Below are 16,173 nucleotides of genomic sequence, written 5' to 3'. Positions count from 1 at the left end.
TTCCCTTCTACCCTTTCTATCCAAACTCCTGGAGCATGCTGCTTATTCCCACTGTCTTAACTTTCTCTCCTCCAACTCTACTTTTGCCCACTGCACTCCACTGAAACTGCCCTCCCGAAAATCACTGATGTTCTCTTCACTGACAGTTCTATGGGCCTCTACTCAGTTCATATCCTCCTTGGCATTTCTGCCACCTTTGATACAGTTGATCACTCTCACCTACTTGATTCTGCCCTAGGTCAGGGATGGGCAGAAAGCAGATCTCCAGTATTGGGTTTCAGCTCCCAGTATTCCTGACCATTGCCCATGCTGGCAGGGGCTTTTGGGACTTGAAGTCCAAAACTTTAGAGATCTACCTTCTGCCCATCCCTGTCCTAGGTCTCTGTGATTCTGTCCTCAGCTGGTTCTCTTCCTATCTGATCACTCTTTCCATGTTTCCACAGGGTGATACTCTTCCTCTGCTTTCCCTCTTTCCATTGGGCTCTGTACTTGACACTCTACTATTCTCTTTATATATTTTGTCCCTGAGTAACTTCATCACTTCCCAAAGCTTTTAAAAACAACCAATATGTTGATGACACCCAGCTGTACCACTCTAGTCCAGGGGCAGTATCCTACAGTGTCATTTCACTAATGCAAATTACATTGCATTCGTGTAAGGGACCTCTAGTGCAATGCCAATAGCGTTAGCTTGTGCAATGGGTTTTCCAGGGAATCCCCTTGCACAAGCTAAAGCTATTGGTATTACACTAGAGGTCCCTTATGCTAGCACAACATAATTTGTGTTAGCGGAATGACACCATAGGACAGTGTCCCAGATCTTTCATCCTCCATTCAATCTCACATGTCCATCCAACTGCGTCTGATATTTCTGCTTGGGTACGTCAATGTTGTCTCAAGCTTAATATGTCCAAGACCAAACTTCTCATCTTTCTTCCCAAGTTCTCATCTCATTCACTCATTGTATCCAATAAAAACATCACCATATACATAGATGGTGCTATGTAAATACATAACAACAACAACAACATTTTCCAAAGGATCCAAGATCTGTCTCTGTAATGAAGTCAGCTTTCTGTATGCTGACTCTGTAAGGAAGTCAGCATAAATGAACAGAGAGCCCTTGAAGAACAATACTATAAAAGTTTGAAAGGCACTTACATAAGATCGTTCAACAAGAACTCAGCTGCTTCGATTTTCTCAGACATAGATTTTCTTTTCCTTTCACACTCTTCCGTGATTTCTACATGTATAGCTCTTACCACAATTAGTTTCTGATGAACAATATCATATATCGCTTTTGCCTTTTAAAAGAACAGAAATAGTTTGACAGTGAAAGCTCATAATATCAGATAGATTATTCTACTTATTTGCCTGATAATGATGATGTAGAGTTATCTCTTTTATATGTTTATATGTTGCATTTTTCTGTCACTTTTAAAAGGGATAAAATCAAAAGTGACACACTCCAATCTTTTATCTATTTACTCAAAAGGAAACTCCAATGAGTTTAATGATACTTATGCTGCAATTCTATACCCAATTAACTGGAATAAGCCCCCTTGAGTAGCCATGTGTAAGACTGTACTGTTAAGTAATTAAAACATGTACATACAACTGACTGATGGCTGGATGTGTTGCTGAGCCTGCATTTAAATATTTCCATCCTAGACGAACAACTATTCAGAATCGAACAACTATTCAGAATCTTTCTCGTTACTTTGTCTCTTATCTAATTTCAACTACACAACCCCTAATACACACACTTGCAAGTTCATGCAGGAAGTTCCATTCTTTCAACAATCTTATCATGTTCCTTTTGACAAACAATAAAATGGTTAAGAACCACGATGATGAGTTTATGTCCAGTGGTGTGTCTCTGTGCGTGCGTGCGCGCGTGTTTGTGTGAGAGAGAGACGGAGTAGTAGCAGTATGGTATTCCATTCACTTGGCATGGCCACAAGTATGTAATTTCTCATCTTGCAGCCCAATCCTATGCAGGTTTACATGGAAGTAAATCCCATTCAGTTCCATGGGATTTACTCCCAAATAAGTGAATATAGGGTTGCAGCCTAAGCATGGGCCACCTATAACAAGATCAAGGAAACTGAAGTTGATTTCTCACTATTTGCTTAATGATCTATCAGTTCTAGAATGTTTACTACTGGGACCCTTCCAAAGCCCATGAATTCAGTGGCCTAAAATTCCTGCAATCATCTCAACTTTTAGAAATTAGTTCTAGCATAGCCAGTCTTCTAGTATAGCTATTGTGGTACAAAGGATAATGTTGACATCTCAGTTAGGAGACCACTTCATTTCATTACTCCATGGGCTCTTCAGTTCCTTCAGTTCCACCCGTAAAAGGCATATAAGCAGCCCATCTCAGAGGTTTGTTGTGAGACAGAACAAGGATTGTAATTTCTACAAGAAAGGTATTATGTGCTTGAGTGAGGAAATTATTAGAAGCTGTTTCTTTTTATTGAATTTTTACATTAGGTTCCATGCTACTCGATAGAACCAATAAGAACAAACTTCCTCCCAACGACTATTCTTTGGAAATATCTTGGATTTTGCTTTTTAAAGTAGCAAGTATTTCTTTAGTCAACTTGCATTAACTCCTTAAAAAAAAAAAAGACTAAGTTAGTTAGGGTGCATTCATATGCATGGTTAGACAGAAAAAAAAGTCCTACAACTAGGGAATGCTGGCTGGGTAACACTAGGAGTTATAGGACTTTTTTCTGTCTAAACATGCATAGGACTATACCATTAGTCCCATAAAGTTATTTCTGATTTGAAAGAAAATTGTGATTTAGAGTACAATCCTATGCATGTTTAGGCAGAAAAAAAGCCCAACAACTGGGGAACACAGGCAATGCTGGGACTTGTAGGGCTTTTTCTGTCTAAACATACATAGGATTGCAGCCTTAGTTTAAAGCCACTTTATTAGTTGGTTATATATTTACTTTATTAACAATAATAATATTTAATAGATTTATATACTGCTTACCATATTTAAAAATATTTCTAAGTAGTTTAACATAGATCGATGGATGGATGGATGGATAGGTAGACAGACAGACAGACAGTGTGTGTGTGTGTGTGTGTGTGTGTGTATAAAGTTTGGCCAACTCTATACACTATTTTTTATAATAAATCTGCCTTTGCATTTCTTAAGTAATCACACTTAGTTCCTGCCTTCAAAAGAGAAATGTTCTGTGCATTGTGGTATACTTTCACATTTATTTATCTCTAGATGTACAGAATGGTACTTGGATGCAGAAATGCAGAATGGTCATGTACCAACCCAATGGGAAAAAATTATGAACATATTAGTCTGTTTACCTCTATGTATATTTTTTTTACTTCTTCTATAGAATCACTTTCATAAGTCAGCTTTTCTCCCAGCAGAGGGCTGTATTCCTTCATGTAGTCTATATGCTCCTGAATCTTTGCATTAGCTATATCTATTTTTGACAGTTGGGTTACTGCATCCTGTAGTTGCTGATTTTTTTCTTCAAAATGCCACTGTAATTCTCTAACATCTTCTGAAAACTTCTCCCATTCTGTAGAAGAAAAAATAAGCTATGCAATATAACAAAATGATGACAAATGCATTTAATGAATGAACATATAATATAAGCTGATACACTGTCAAATGTATGTACAACTTTCTATGAAATGTACTTTCACATAAACCTTCTACGCACATAATAGTCACTGTGACTAATCTCTCTGAAGGAAAATAATGGACATGTTGTACAGAAGCCTGTGATACTCTAGTTGCCAGCAAAATCCCAGAAATATGAGACACAAGACACAAAATCCCGGAAATATGAGGCACCTATGAGCATTAAGGTAAGTCAACAGAACAAACTATTTTTGCTGACATGAGTTTAACAGTTATCACTATAGATGTGAAAGGTTCCCCTTGCTACCACAGCTGGAGCCAAAAAGGCAGGGAGAGTTCCTCAGACCGAGCTAGGCTTTAGCTCCTTCTGGAGAAGGAGTCACACCCCAAACTCCCACAAAGTTCCCAAGAACAACAACAGTCACCAACAGGCAAAATGAAGAATAAGGACCTCACCCCAAAGCATTTCCCACTCAGTATACATACTCTCCAACAGGGTTTGAGAAATGTGCATATCACAACAGGGTTTTGTACATTCTCCAGACAATATGCATAATCTCCAAAACACACTGGAAAATGTGCATACGTTGGTAGAATTATGTACATTGCCCAGTCAATATGCATAGCCACTAAGAAACATGCACATTCCCCATGGCTTGTTTAAGCTTATACATAATGCCTGGAGAATGTACATTTGCCAAGACCTGTAAATTGACCAGGAAATGTACACAAGTCCCTCCTCACAAACAGATTATATACACATTCCCAATGAGGGGTGGTGAGCATTCTTATGCACATTATTTGTTCAAATCACATTACCCCAATATATACACACCCATACATACAAATGTACACACACAATTTTAATTCAAAAATAAATGTAGTAGAACTTAAAAAGTAAGAATACAATGCTTGAATTTTGGTTTCTTGGATGCACTAGTTTGAATTATTTTTGTTTGTTTGTTTAGTTATTCACTGTTTGATAAAGGTAAAGGCTGACATAATTCTGCCTTCCCCAGGAGTGACTATTAGATCTTCACAGTTATTTTAAATGGCCAGGTAGAAAAATCATACTTACTTTAACACTCAGGAAATGCTATTGCTTCTGAAAGCAAAGACAGTTCCCCCAAAAGAACAGTATTTCTGAACAGTAAATTAATACAGTTTTGGAAAATCTGACATGTTTCATGAGCATGTCAATTAATTATTTTTACCGTTATATGGTTAATTGTCATACCTCTTTGAACAGCTATTGGAAGCTGTTGCAGCCTCCAAAGTGACAGTTTATCAGCACTTAGGTATAGCTTTTTCCTACGGCGCTTTTCAAACTCTAAAGCTTCTTCAGCCTTTTTACGTTCATCTTCTAATCTTGTAACTAACTCTGTAACCTCTGCCAAAACAGCTGTTGTTTTCTGCTTTAAAGGCTGGATGTCTTCAGATTTTTTTTTAAAGGAAAAGGAAGAAATGTGTGTAGCAATGTTTCATATTACAGGTACATCTCTTTAAAATGAATCATTTGAGCTTCCTTTTAAACAAACAGTTAGCATGTTACACAGCCCTAGAATGGCTACACAGGACTATAGAACTTATACACAAATCAACATCTCATTTCAGTGGATATTGGGCATATATTGTTCTTCTGTAAAAAAAACAACACACATAAAATGAAGTGGCTTCCAAAAAGGCCACATTTTTGCTGATTTCAGGACCAAGATTATTTTCACCGGCAGTAGTCAAGGTATTGACTACTCAAATTATTCTTGAGGTAAACTCAAGGTATTTTGGTGGGCAAGAATGTGGCCAGCAGGAGCTCATATTCAGACCAGTTCTACCATAAAGTCACTTGAATGAATTACTTTAGTAGCTTTCTTTCACTAAATCCAATTTGTTGCAACCTTTACGCTTTGGAACAAAACTGGGAACACAACACAGGCCAAATTTCTCAAACATATCAAGATAAATTAATGAAGATCACACCAAATAAACAGATGCTTACATGTGCTCACAGGACACATGTTCCTACAGTTCAGAGCAAAAACAAAATTTGCACAGTGTTGATTGGCAGCACCTGTATCAGTAATGAAACCACTCCCCTCTCTTTCTCAGAGTGGGATTATACACAGCACTGATTGGCTGGCCCTTGCATTGCTTAGGAAACGACTTCCCCTCTAGTATAGGAAGAGATTTCTTTTTATTAAAAAAAAAAAACTTTAAAAAACAATGCAATGTCAAGCAGCCATTACAGTGGATAAGCTTTCCAGGTGCGGAAGCAGGAGGGCAATAATAAAGTAGACAACCGATCCACAATGTTGGAGCTGGGCTTTCAACCCAGAGGCCACACATGTACTGATTGAAGAGTGAAAGTGGGGGTGAAACAGAGCTGGCTTTGAACCCCCACCTGCTCCAATTTGAAGGTATGTCTGTATGCAGACTGCTTTCATAAAAGGATGCTTCTAGTTGCAAATAAACTGAATTACCTCCTTTACCTCAGTTTCTCTCCCCACACCCAATTCTCCTTTACTTTGTATTTATCCTTGACCAAAGCTTTCCTTTTCCCAATATCCCCCCTCAAGCATCTCTGGTTCTCCCATCCCTGAGGGTGAGCTTTTCCATCTTTTGGAAAACAGCACAGGAACATTGACTGTCCAGATGAATAGGATTCAGATAGGTGCAAATCAAATGAATTATTTACACTAGTAGACCATGAGGCAAGGCAAGGCCCCGTTATAGCATTGTGTTGTAGCAATCCTATGGGGACCATGTAACCTCTGCAATTTTTTAACCTTAGTCCTGGGTTTTAACTCCAGTCCTGGATTAAAAATTCTCTGCAAAATCTCTTTTTGCACATTTGAAGGAACAGTCCTAAAATCAACTATCATACCTAGTAGGTATTAGAGCTTGAAGCTGTAATCTTCAAACGTTTTGCCCCATTTGGAAAAGGTCAACAATGTGTTGAAATCATTTACAGAGCATCATAGAAAAGATGCAGAATAGACCGTGGAAAATGTGTATAACACCCTTGGAATAAATCTTGTTTTTCAGACTTTGCTTAAACAGAAAAGAGCACCTAGAGCCCTGAACCCTGCTCTTTCAACTGCATTCTATCCAATATTTTTTTCTTCCATTTTGCCTGCTATCAGAAATTATGACTGGGTTTGCATGACACACTAACCCACAATGGTTTATTTTTTGGAGCAATCCATGGTGGGTTAGCGCATCGCCTGTGAGCTGTTTTCCCACCAACAGTGGCTTGTTTCCCCCAGACAACCCACCTGGAGCACCCATGGTCTGCAGCAGAGGTTGTTTTACCTACAGTGGGTTAGCATATCATCTGGCGTACCAGCATGGGTTACGGAGATCGCCTACAGAACTGAAAGGCAAGAGTGGCCAAAACTGCTGCCGCTGCTCTGACCATCTTGACTGACCTCCGTTCCCAAGATCTGCCTAGCGACAAATTGTGCTGCTGCTGGTGCTCCATCCCCTTTGCCGCCCAACTCCTCCCTCCCCCCCTTTGGCAATGCACTCTGCAAAGAAGGTGGCTTTTGCTCTCCTGTGTGTCTAATCAGCGGAACAACCTTGAGCAAGCTTGTTTTCTTAACACATTCAGCTGAGTCTCTGGCTCCAAAGCGACTTCCCCTCCCTCCCACATCGCTCCCAAACGCATTCATGAGTGGGTAAAACCTCAATTCTCCTGAAAATGCAAAGCAGCACAATTATCCAGTAGTGCATCAGGTGCACCCCAGTAAGGGGAGTGTGTATATAAAATTTGGCCCCATTCCTGCAAACTGTCACAGAGTTGGAGGCTTTTCTGTGAAATAGTGCCACAGTTCCCAAAAATGCAAACCAGCACAATTATCCAGTGGGGCATCAGGTGGGCCCTAATATTTTCTATAAAATATTGTGGCATTCCTGCAAAGTTTCAAGGAGATGCAGGCCCCACACCCTCTTTTTAGCTGAAAGTGCGAGGGAAAAGGGGAGCTGTCAAAGGCTTGAAAATCTGGCTTGGTAATGAAGTGACATCCGGGAAGCAGGTCGGAGGGAGAGAAAGGTAAGTGCAAAGGCTTTGCAATCAGGACTTTGAAAACTAGGGTGATGGGGACGGAATTGACATAGGGGAGGAGGGGTTCACAGTAGAATGGAACAGAAGACAAGGGAGGAGAAGGGAAGAAAACGGCCAAGAATGGGGAACCGGCAGAGGCTTGGGCATTGAGCTTGGGCATTGGGGCGGCAGTGGGGGTGGAATGTAGTGGGTATGGAGCAACACTGGGCCAAGAACGGGGGGGGGGAGCTGGCGGAGGAGGAAGAAGGCACCCCTAGTATGAAGCGGTCCAATTAGAGACAGGCTGCTGATGTAGCAGCAGCGTGAGGGTTGGTGGAATATGATTTATACCGCCAAGGCAGCTGGGATACTTGGCCAGCCAGGTGGGAGGACTACAGGGGGAGGAAGGCAAGGGGAAGGGAGATAAACAATGATATTTAGCTTGTTTGCCTGATTGTCTGATGGAAGCAACGTTGGTTGTTTGCAAAACAAAATACCCAGCATAGCTTGCTAATCACCATGGGTTAGCATGACATACGAACAGGCCCTATGCAATAATATGACAAGGCACTATTAGGTATAATTGCTAGGGCAAAATGTTACACACCCCTTATTTACCTTACAGCTATATGTGTGCTCCATTTTCACTCCATGTAAAGTTGTAGAAGAGTCAATGCATGGACAATTTCAGAATAATTTATCTAAGAATAACTATCATTACATGTTCTTTCAAGAGAAAAACATATTTTCCTGCTTTGACAGCATTAAAGAATATTTAAATACACAAAGCTTATGAAAACAAAATTACTGTGCCCAGCTGTATACCAGGGTAGGTATCAATGTCTTCAGTGAAGATAAATTATCCACGGAAATACTATTGTTGAAATGTATATAACTGTTTACATTTTAGAGTACATTTCAGTATAAATATTTGCCAAAAGAAAATCTGTTTTAATTTCTAAGTTTCAAAATCACAATATCCTTTTCAAAGTTACTCTTAACATATACATCTCAAATCTCAATTGCAAGAGACCTTTTTCTCACTGTGCGCACAGCTCTGGAAAATGTTGATTTTCAGAAATTCACTGAATTGTTAGCGCAGTAGACACATAGCTACCTGTACCATATGACAACCAACCAAATACTTTTGTTAGGGACAACTGTTATGGGCCCTCTCAATAAATTTGACAATGGCCAATCTTCTAAGACTCTCAAGACAACTCCAGTTGAATAGATACCGTGAATGTACTAAAGCATGGTTACAGCTGGATAGACTGAATCCATGCACTGCATGCGGAGTCATTTCAAGAGTGCTAAGAGATTTTGATGGTATCCCCATTGAAGCAGGCATACATTTAACAGGTATTTGCATCCTTCAGTTATTTGCTTTATGGCACCTTGGTTCTTTTCTTATGATTGGGCTGATTATGCCATAACTTCCTTCTTCATATTGGCTGGAAACAGTCAACCTGCCAGTTACATGGGCAAAATTGTATTTATTACATTTCTATACTACCCAGTATCAAATATGAAATTGCAATTAGCGCACAACTGAAAACTGGTCTAGGTATATTAATCTAATAATGTAATAATATTGAAACACACAATAATTTATAATTTTTGCTGATTTATCTTTTACCAAAAATGAATAGTGCTTAAACAGAAATAATATAAATGTGAAAGTTTTTTCACATGCACTAATGTGGAGTGCATTACAATAGCATAGACATGATGGGTTAGATCCAGATTGGCCATTCCATGAATAAAAGGGCTCTGTCTGTTTACAGAAGACAATGGGCTCCAACAGAGGCTCCCTGCTGGAGGAAGGTGAGGAGGCAATTTCTGTCCCTTCTCCCTCTAGCTGTGCTGTATCTCCACTCATGTGCTCCTTCAGCCCTCCAGAGCAACTTTCGAGGAGGCACAGGGGGTTTACGGGCAGAAGGAGGTATCATGAAGATCGCCTCCTCGCCCCCCATCCTCCAGTGTGCAGATCTCTGCTAAGCCGTGCTCTGGATCCAACCCTGTGTAACTTAGACATGTGTTTCACCTAAGCTCATTCACCTATAGGTAATGCATAGCATTTAGAAGACAAAATGATTGCTATAACGTGGATGACCACAAGCCGTATACCAGATAATGCACTGAAGGCAGTGCACTTTTGTTGTACATATGTGAAATGTCTAGGACAAAGGTGTTCCTGTCATACCTCTGGGCTGTCCTGAACTGATTGGTGTACGTATCAGCATTGTGAAAACCATGAGAAAAAAAATGAGACCTGAATTTTCTTTAATGCTTCCAAAGAAGAAAAATGTGATGATTCACATTATTACGAAATGTCCATGCTGTGATTCTTCCACTGCTTTACATGGAGTGAAAACGAAGCACACATATAGCAGTAAGCTAGTATGAGTGTTGACACAAACAGAAAAGAAAGGGGCTGGTAATATTTTGCTCAAGTGCCTGTCTGATTATTGCTTAGTTTCTGATACCAGGCTAAATGGGAAAAAGTTTGGTGCATAATATGCACTTGAAGACCAGGCCTTGTGGTTCTAGGAGCTATTTTTCCTTAAGTGAAATAGGAAAAACAGGTTTCATGCCACACATGATATATCATCTATTCTGTATCTTTCCCATGATGCTCCCACACATTATGTCAATTCATCCTGGCCCCCTTCCAGACCTTTTGAATTCTCTGAGGCCCAAATGGGGCAAAAAAATGTGAAAAGTATAGCTTCAACTCAGACTCTTACACCAACTGGGTACAAAATTTGATTTCAAGTTTGTTCCTTCAAATGTGTCATAGCAAAAACTGCAGGAAAGTTTGCAGAGAACTTTTAGTCCAAGGACTGGGTGATTATTGCCTACAAAAAATAAGACTGCAAATATTTGAAAAGCCCCTGGAGGTTGCCACAGAGCTAATTGCCTAACCACTTTTCCCCAGTATTTCTTTTATATCAAGTCAGATCACTGGTCCATCTAACTCAGTATAGTTTACATTGTCTGGCACCAACTCTCCATGGTTTCAAAGAAAAGTCCCAGCCTTACCTAAAGATGTCAGGGTTTGAACACAAGATCTTCTGCACTGAAAAGCACATGCTCTACCACTGAGCTACAAAAGACAGAGCCCCAAACCCATAGATGCCAGGGTTAACTCTCTTTTGCCAGACCACCTCCTAGCAGAACATATGGATGTTGTGGGCACTGTGCCCTGAAAGTGGATGGTTCCCAGAAACTGAGGAGGATCTGCCTTGCTTCTTGAGAAAGAGATTCAAATTATTTGGGGCAAATCTTCCAGACTGGCAGGTGCAGAGATGTCATCATAGTAGAGGACAGTTTCCTCAACCAGGGGAAACACAATTCTCTTTTCTACTAATACATAATTTAAGCAGCTAGATAACTAAGGTCTGCCATGGCAAGAATGGTACAATCAGTGAACATAGTATCCTTCTTGGAACAGCAGCAAGGAAAAGGTTCTTTGGACAGTATCCACCTGTGTCATTCTGCAAACACAACCAGCGCTAGTGAAGTTCTGCCAAATCTCACCATTTTGCAAACATAATTTTAACTGGATTCTCCTCTTGCACATTGTTTGGAATCTAGTTTCTGCTAGTGCAGCATCATTTGTGCTAGTGGAACTGTCCTTTCACTACCGAGTAAAGGATGAATGAGATGTGTGTGGGGGGGGCTTTTCCTAGAATTTACTCAGTTAGCACCTCCCCAAACTGAACGCAGACCTGAATGCAATCTGGCTGAAGTCTGTATTTCGGAGCTTGCAATGCGATCTGTGAAAACCCCCCCAAAGTGCATTAAAAATGCAGAGATTTGAAACTGCACACAAACACATTTTAATCATGGGGAGAAAAATGCATACATTTCAAAGATGTGCACAATTGATGCATACATTTGGAAAAATGCACATGAAAATAATATGAATTTTCACGTAAAAAAAGAAGAAGCTTGTAATCTAATACAGGCATTAGTTGGAACAAGCATCAAGCTGGATTTCAGAGAACCTCAACAAGCTTGAGCTTTGCTGATATTCATATTCCTAACAGAATGATCCCCTCCTTTTGATCTCTCCCTGATGAAAATGATTGAAAATTCTGAGCGCTAAATAACAGAGTGAGTCGTACTGCAGATTTCAAACAATCCTATCATTAGGTGGGCAACTTGCTAGTATAAATAGCTCTCTAGAAATAATTTCAACTAAAGTGTTTGACCAATAACACTCTGGCAAACTGAGTAAATACTCAACCATTTTTACCTTTCCAATATAATGACTGTTCAGCCTTCAGTTCAGAAGAGAATGATAACCAGATAGCTTTTGTTTCTTCAATACTTTTAGTATCTGTATCCCTGCAAATTTAAGTCAATATTTTAAGCCTGGAAATTCCTTTCCAACATCTATATGGTATTTCAAATCCATCTTCAGTACCCATCTCTTTAATGAAGCTATTCGCTTAACACCTTAATCCCTCAGTTCCCATTGTGAATTTAAAAAACACATTTCTATATGTAAATGGTTCTGCTGGGTGGCAGTCATCTGTTATTACCCTTACCTCTCCTGTTCTGCCCCTCTATTATTTCCCCATACTGCACACATCTGGATTTCTGTGGGGCAAGGAGCATATGTCATTTACGCTTATCTTGTACTGTCAAGCAACATGATGATAGTATCATGATGGAGGGAAGAGGTACATGGGTTTCTGTCTGTCTGGTGGGTGGAGGTATGTGGAAAGCAGCCCTAGGGTTGGCTAAGGCAATCTTTTGCTTTGGGCCAGGCAGCATTTTGCATCACTATTTTTCCTCCTTATGGGACCAGGTGGTCCTCCTCCTGCCTGCCCTGAATCCCAAAACAGTTATGAGCACTGTCATGGCAGATGGTGACTTTTGTATTTCTTGACCTAGAGTCAAATGTTCTTGACCTAGAGGAGCTCAAATTTAACAACTCCTTATCTCATCTTGTAATATACTATTTTTAACAGTCAAATTAGACTTCTATTCAAAATAGAGAAGAAATCTATTAAATTAATTTAGGCTGCAATCCTATACCACTTATTTGAGAGTAAGTCCCATTTAACGCAGTGGAACCTACTTCTTTGTAGACATGTATAGGATTGCAGATGGTGTTTCTGGTTTCTGTTAGAAGAGTGCCTAGTATTAATTACTGAATCCAAACTTGAAAGATCCTTACCAGGGAATTTTCTCCAACTTATATAAATGATCGTACTGCAAATATAAATGAGATGCTTCATTAATATATTACATATTTTGAATTTGCACTGAGTATATAATAATGTGACTGTGCATGTAAGACAACCACATATAAGCATGGAAATATGTCAGCTTCATTTTAAAACAGTTTCCTGAGCCATAGCTATTGTAAGGTAGACCTTTTGTTTTGACAGCTGTCACTGCACACACTTAATTAGCCTGCATCAGAAGGAAATGCACTTCTCTCAATGAAAAGTCCCTTTACTCAGAAGCCAAACTCCTAGTCTCCAGTCAGTTAAGCCACAGCCTGTCCTCTCCCTTTCACTTCTCTGTGGCTTAAAGCCCAGTAATATCACTCAGTGATATCACTCTGGGCTTTAATACCACTCAGTGATATCACATCACTCTGTGGCTTTAAGCCACTTCTCTGTGGCTTAAAGCCCAGTAATATCACTCAGGTGGTATAGGCAGATGAGGGGAGAACGTTCCCTTGGAGTTTGTAAGAAACTCATTCCAAAACCACAGGTCCAGATTGAAAGAATATGTTTATTAAAGGAATATAATAAGAGATCAAAAGGGAGATAGGTACTTGAAACTAAAACTGGGTGGGGTGGGAGGAACCTACTCACAACATAGGGATCACATGTGGAGACGCAACACACACCTCATTTTCGAATGGTCAGAGGAGGTGAGGTGAGGAGGTGACATACAAGAATCTTTCATTTTAATGATGGTGAGATACAGAGCTAAACATCCCAGGTAAGCAAGTTTAGCCAATGCAATGACTTACATGGAAGACTCCCATCTCATCTTTTAAGCCTAGGAGATGGGCTATGAAGATGTGAATTAAAAAGGAGATGCCTTTGGCTATTTCTAGCAGAATTGATAAGTCAAAATGCTTTGTGTTTTGAGGATCTGGAAACCCTGGGAAAGATATGCAGTATTCCAAGCAGAGTATGGATGCCAGCTAACCTGGTCAAGGATACTTTAAAGACATAAACACTGACAGACAAATCAGGTTATAGTTACCTTTCACACAAATATAACCTTCCGTAGGGGCAATCCTACAGTAATGTTTAGGATATATATAAGATGCTGCATATTTTATATATCAAATTCCTGAACATGGCAAGCTTGTAACGACAACTTTCATGTCGTTGGCAAGCTATTATCAGTTAATGACAACTTTCATGTCATGGCAAGCTATTATCAGTTAACAAAGGGAAATGGTTGGACCCAATAGTGTCTGGCCACCAACAGAATGGCAACTGTTAACAGAATAGATTCCCTCCCTCGTCTACAGCCCCCATGCCCCAACATCTGCCTAAAGTTTTGGGGGACAATATCCCTCAACTGATATGCGGTACTGATTGTGACTTAACATACTGTTAGGACATTAGTCCTGCTCTGGTGATCAAATAATATTGTGCCATCTGCTTTGGGCCAACTTCAAAGTTTTTTATTTCAAAGTAAATTTCAAATATCAGGAGTGGGGATGGCAGTGGGCGAGCATCCAAGCATTACCACTGTAAGTCAATCCAAAACAGCAAAATCCTAAATACAGTAAGTAAAAGGGCCAGAAACCTACTTTCTTTTCTTCAGTCAGTGGTTGGCAACACCTGGTCCATAAGCTTTATGCAGCCCCTGCCACAGCATACTGTGCTGCCAAATCTGGCAGTGGTGAAAAAGATTTTTTTTAACTCCCCCTATAATAGTGCTTTTAGAGTTACAGAGTGCTAAAAGGTCAAATTGTTTGCTCACAAGCTAAATTTAACCCTTTTAGCACTATGGAGCCCTATGGATTGGTTTGGCACTGAGTTTTTTCAATTATTTTTTCTAGGAGTCCCACAGACAGCACAGCACCCCACAGAGTGTGGCGTGAGGGTCGAAAATGCCCCGCAGACCACCTGTAGTTGCCCACCCCTGTCTTAAAGAAAGCTGAGAATTCAGCAAAGCAGCTGTCATGACTGTTTGTTTCCTCCTCCCTTTTTGCTTCTGTGACCTGACTTTTAAATTGTAAGCCTGAGGGCTGGGACTGTCCTGTTTTTTTTATTGATCTGTTAAGTGCTCTGGGAGCCTTTTTGGCTGAAGAGCTGGGTAAAAATACTTTAAATAATAAATACATTTATCAAGCAGAAAAAGGACAGGTTGATTTTAATAAGATAGCTCAAAATCTCCCCTGAACAGATGAAACACCTCCCAACTAACAAAGAGTCCAGTGGCTTCTTAAAGACTAACTGTTTTATTGTAGCAGAAGCTTTCATGGACTGCGGCCCATGTCATGAGAGGCATGCTGCTGCTACAGAGTAAGACAAGAACTCCTATGGTAATTATGTCCCCACTAGTTGGACATTTTTCTAAAGAAGGAGAAGGTACATAGAAATGCAACAGCCTATACTTCCCTTTATTATTCTAAGGTAGAGTTAGAGTTTATCTACTGATTCTGGAACTTCTGATGAGATGTATTTGAAGTGCTAGTGTTTAGCTTTAAAGCCTTTCATGGCTTGGGACCAGGATATCTAATGGATTGCCTGTCTCCATATAACCCTACCCACAGTGCCGGATTTAGGAACAAATCAAGTAAGCCATGGCTTAGGGCCTCATATTATGAGGGACTCTACATATTTGGGGGATAACTAAGATTTATTATAATTGAAATTGTTTTGGCTTAAATAACTTCTCATATAAAATCCACCACCTAAATTCTGAACAGTGACCTCCCCATCCCAATCCACACCCAATCACATCAACTTCCCTTCCAGGGCTGCTGGACCACTCGCATCATACACAGATTGCTTGACCTCACCTCCGACCTCAGAGGAGACAATGAGAGCTAGGATTACTGCAAGTCTGTCTCTATTTTGTTTAGAATACCAGTATTAACTTTTCATTACAAGCTGCAGTGCTACTTCCATTAACTAAGTTCTGATCTCTGCAATTGCTCTTGTGTTTCTATAAATTAAAAGTCTTTAGTTTCATATATGGTAATTAAGAAGCAGAAGGTATTTGATAATGCAAAGAAAGCTTTTCGCAAGAAGTATCTTTTATTTCGTTGTTTCTCATAGCATCTTTGCCTATGTATATATCCAAATATAATGGTTTACCTTTCTATTCTAATATAATACATGTTTTTCTCTTTCTTTTTTATGGTATGGGGCCTCTGAATCTTGACATGGCTTAGGGCCTCAGTGTGTCCTAAACTGGCCCTGTCTACCCATGCACTGAGGTCACCTTTAGTGCTCAGACTGCCACAAATATGAGTAACAATGGAAAGGGCTTTCTCAGGGGTGAT

At 39.9% G+C, this 16,173-nt stretch overlaps 1 protein-coding gene across 2 annotated transcripts in view; it reads right to left on the bottom strand.

The window, feature by feature from the left end:
• Positions 1-16,173, bottom strand: part of CCDC178 (coiled-coil domain containing 178) — a 246,907-nt gene that overhangs the window by 211,727 nt on the left and 19,007 nt on the right. For both annotated transcript variants that reach the window (XM_084848088.1, XM_084848089.1), the window contains exons 5-9: positions 12,862-12,896; positions 11,932-12,023; positions 4,866-5,060; positions 3,343-3,563; positions 1,162-1,304 (exon numbers count right to left, since the gene is read on the bottom strand). In XM_084848088.1, coding sequence (XP_084704214.1) covers positions 1,162-1,304; positions 3,343-3,563; positions 4,866-5,060; positions 11,932-12,023; positions 12,862-12,896 — 686 coding nt within the window. The remainder of the gene's footprint in view (positions 1-1,161; positions 1,305-3,342; positions 3,564-4,865; positions 5,061-11,931; positions 12,024-12,861; positions 12,897-16,173) is intronic.

Source organism: Heloderma suspectum, chromosome 4 (assembly GCF_057233095.1).
Source record: "Heloderma suspectum isolate Gila_16-S chromosome 4, 16-S_ref, whole genome shotgun sequence".
NCBI lineage: Eukaryota > Metazoa > Chordata > Lepidosauria > Squamata > Helodermatidae > Heloderma > Heloderma suspectum.
This window is presented reverse-complemented; position numbering and strand designations above follow the sequence as displayed.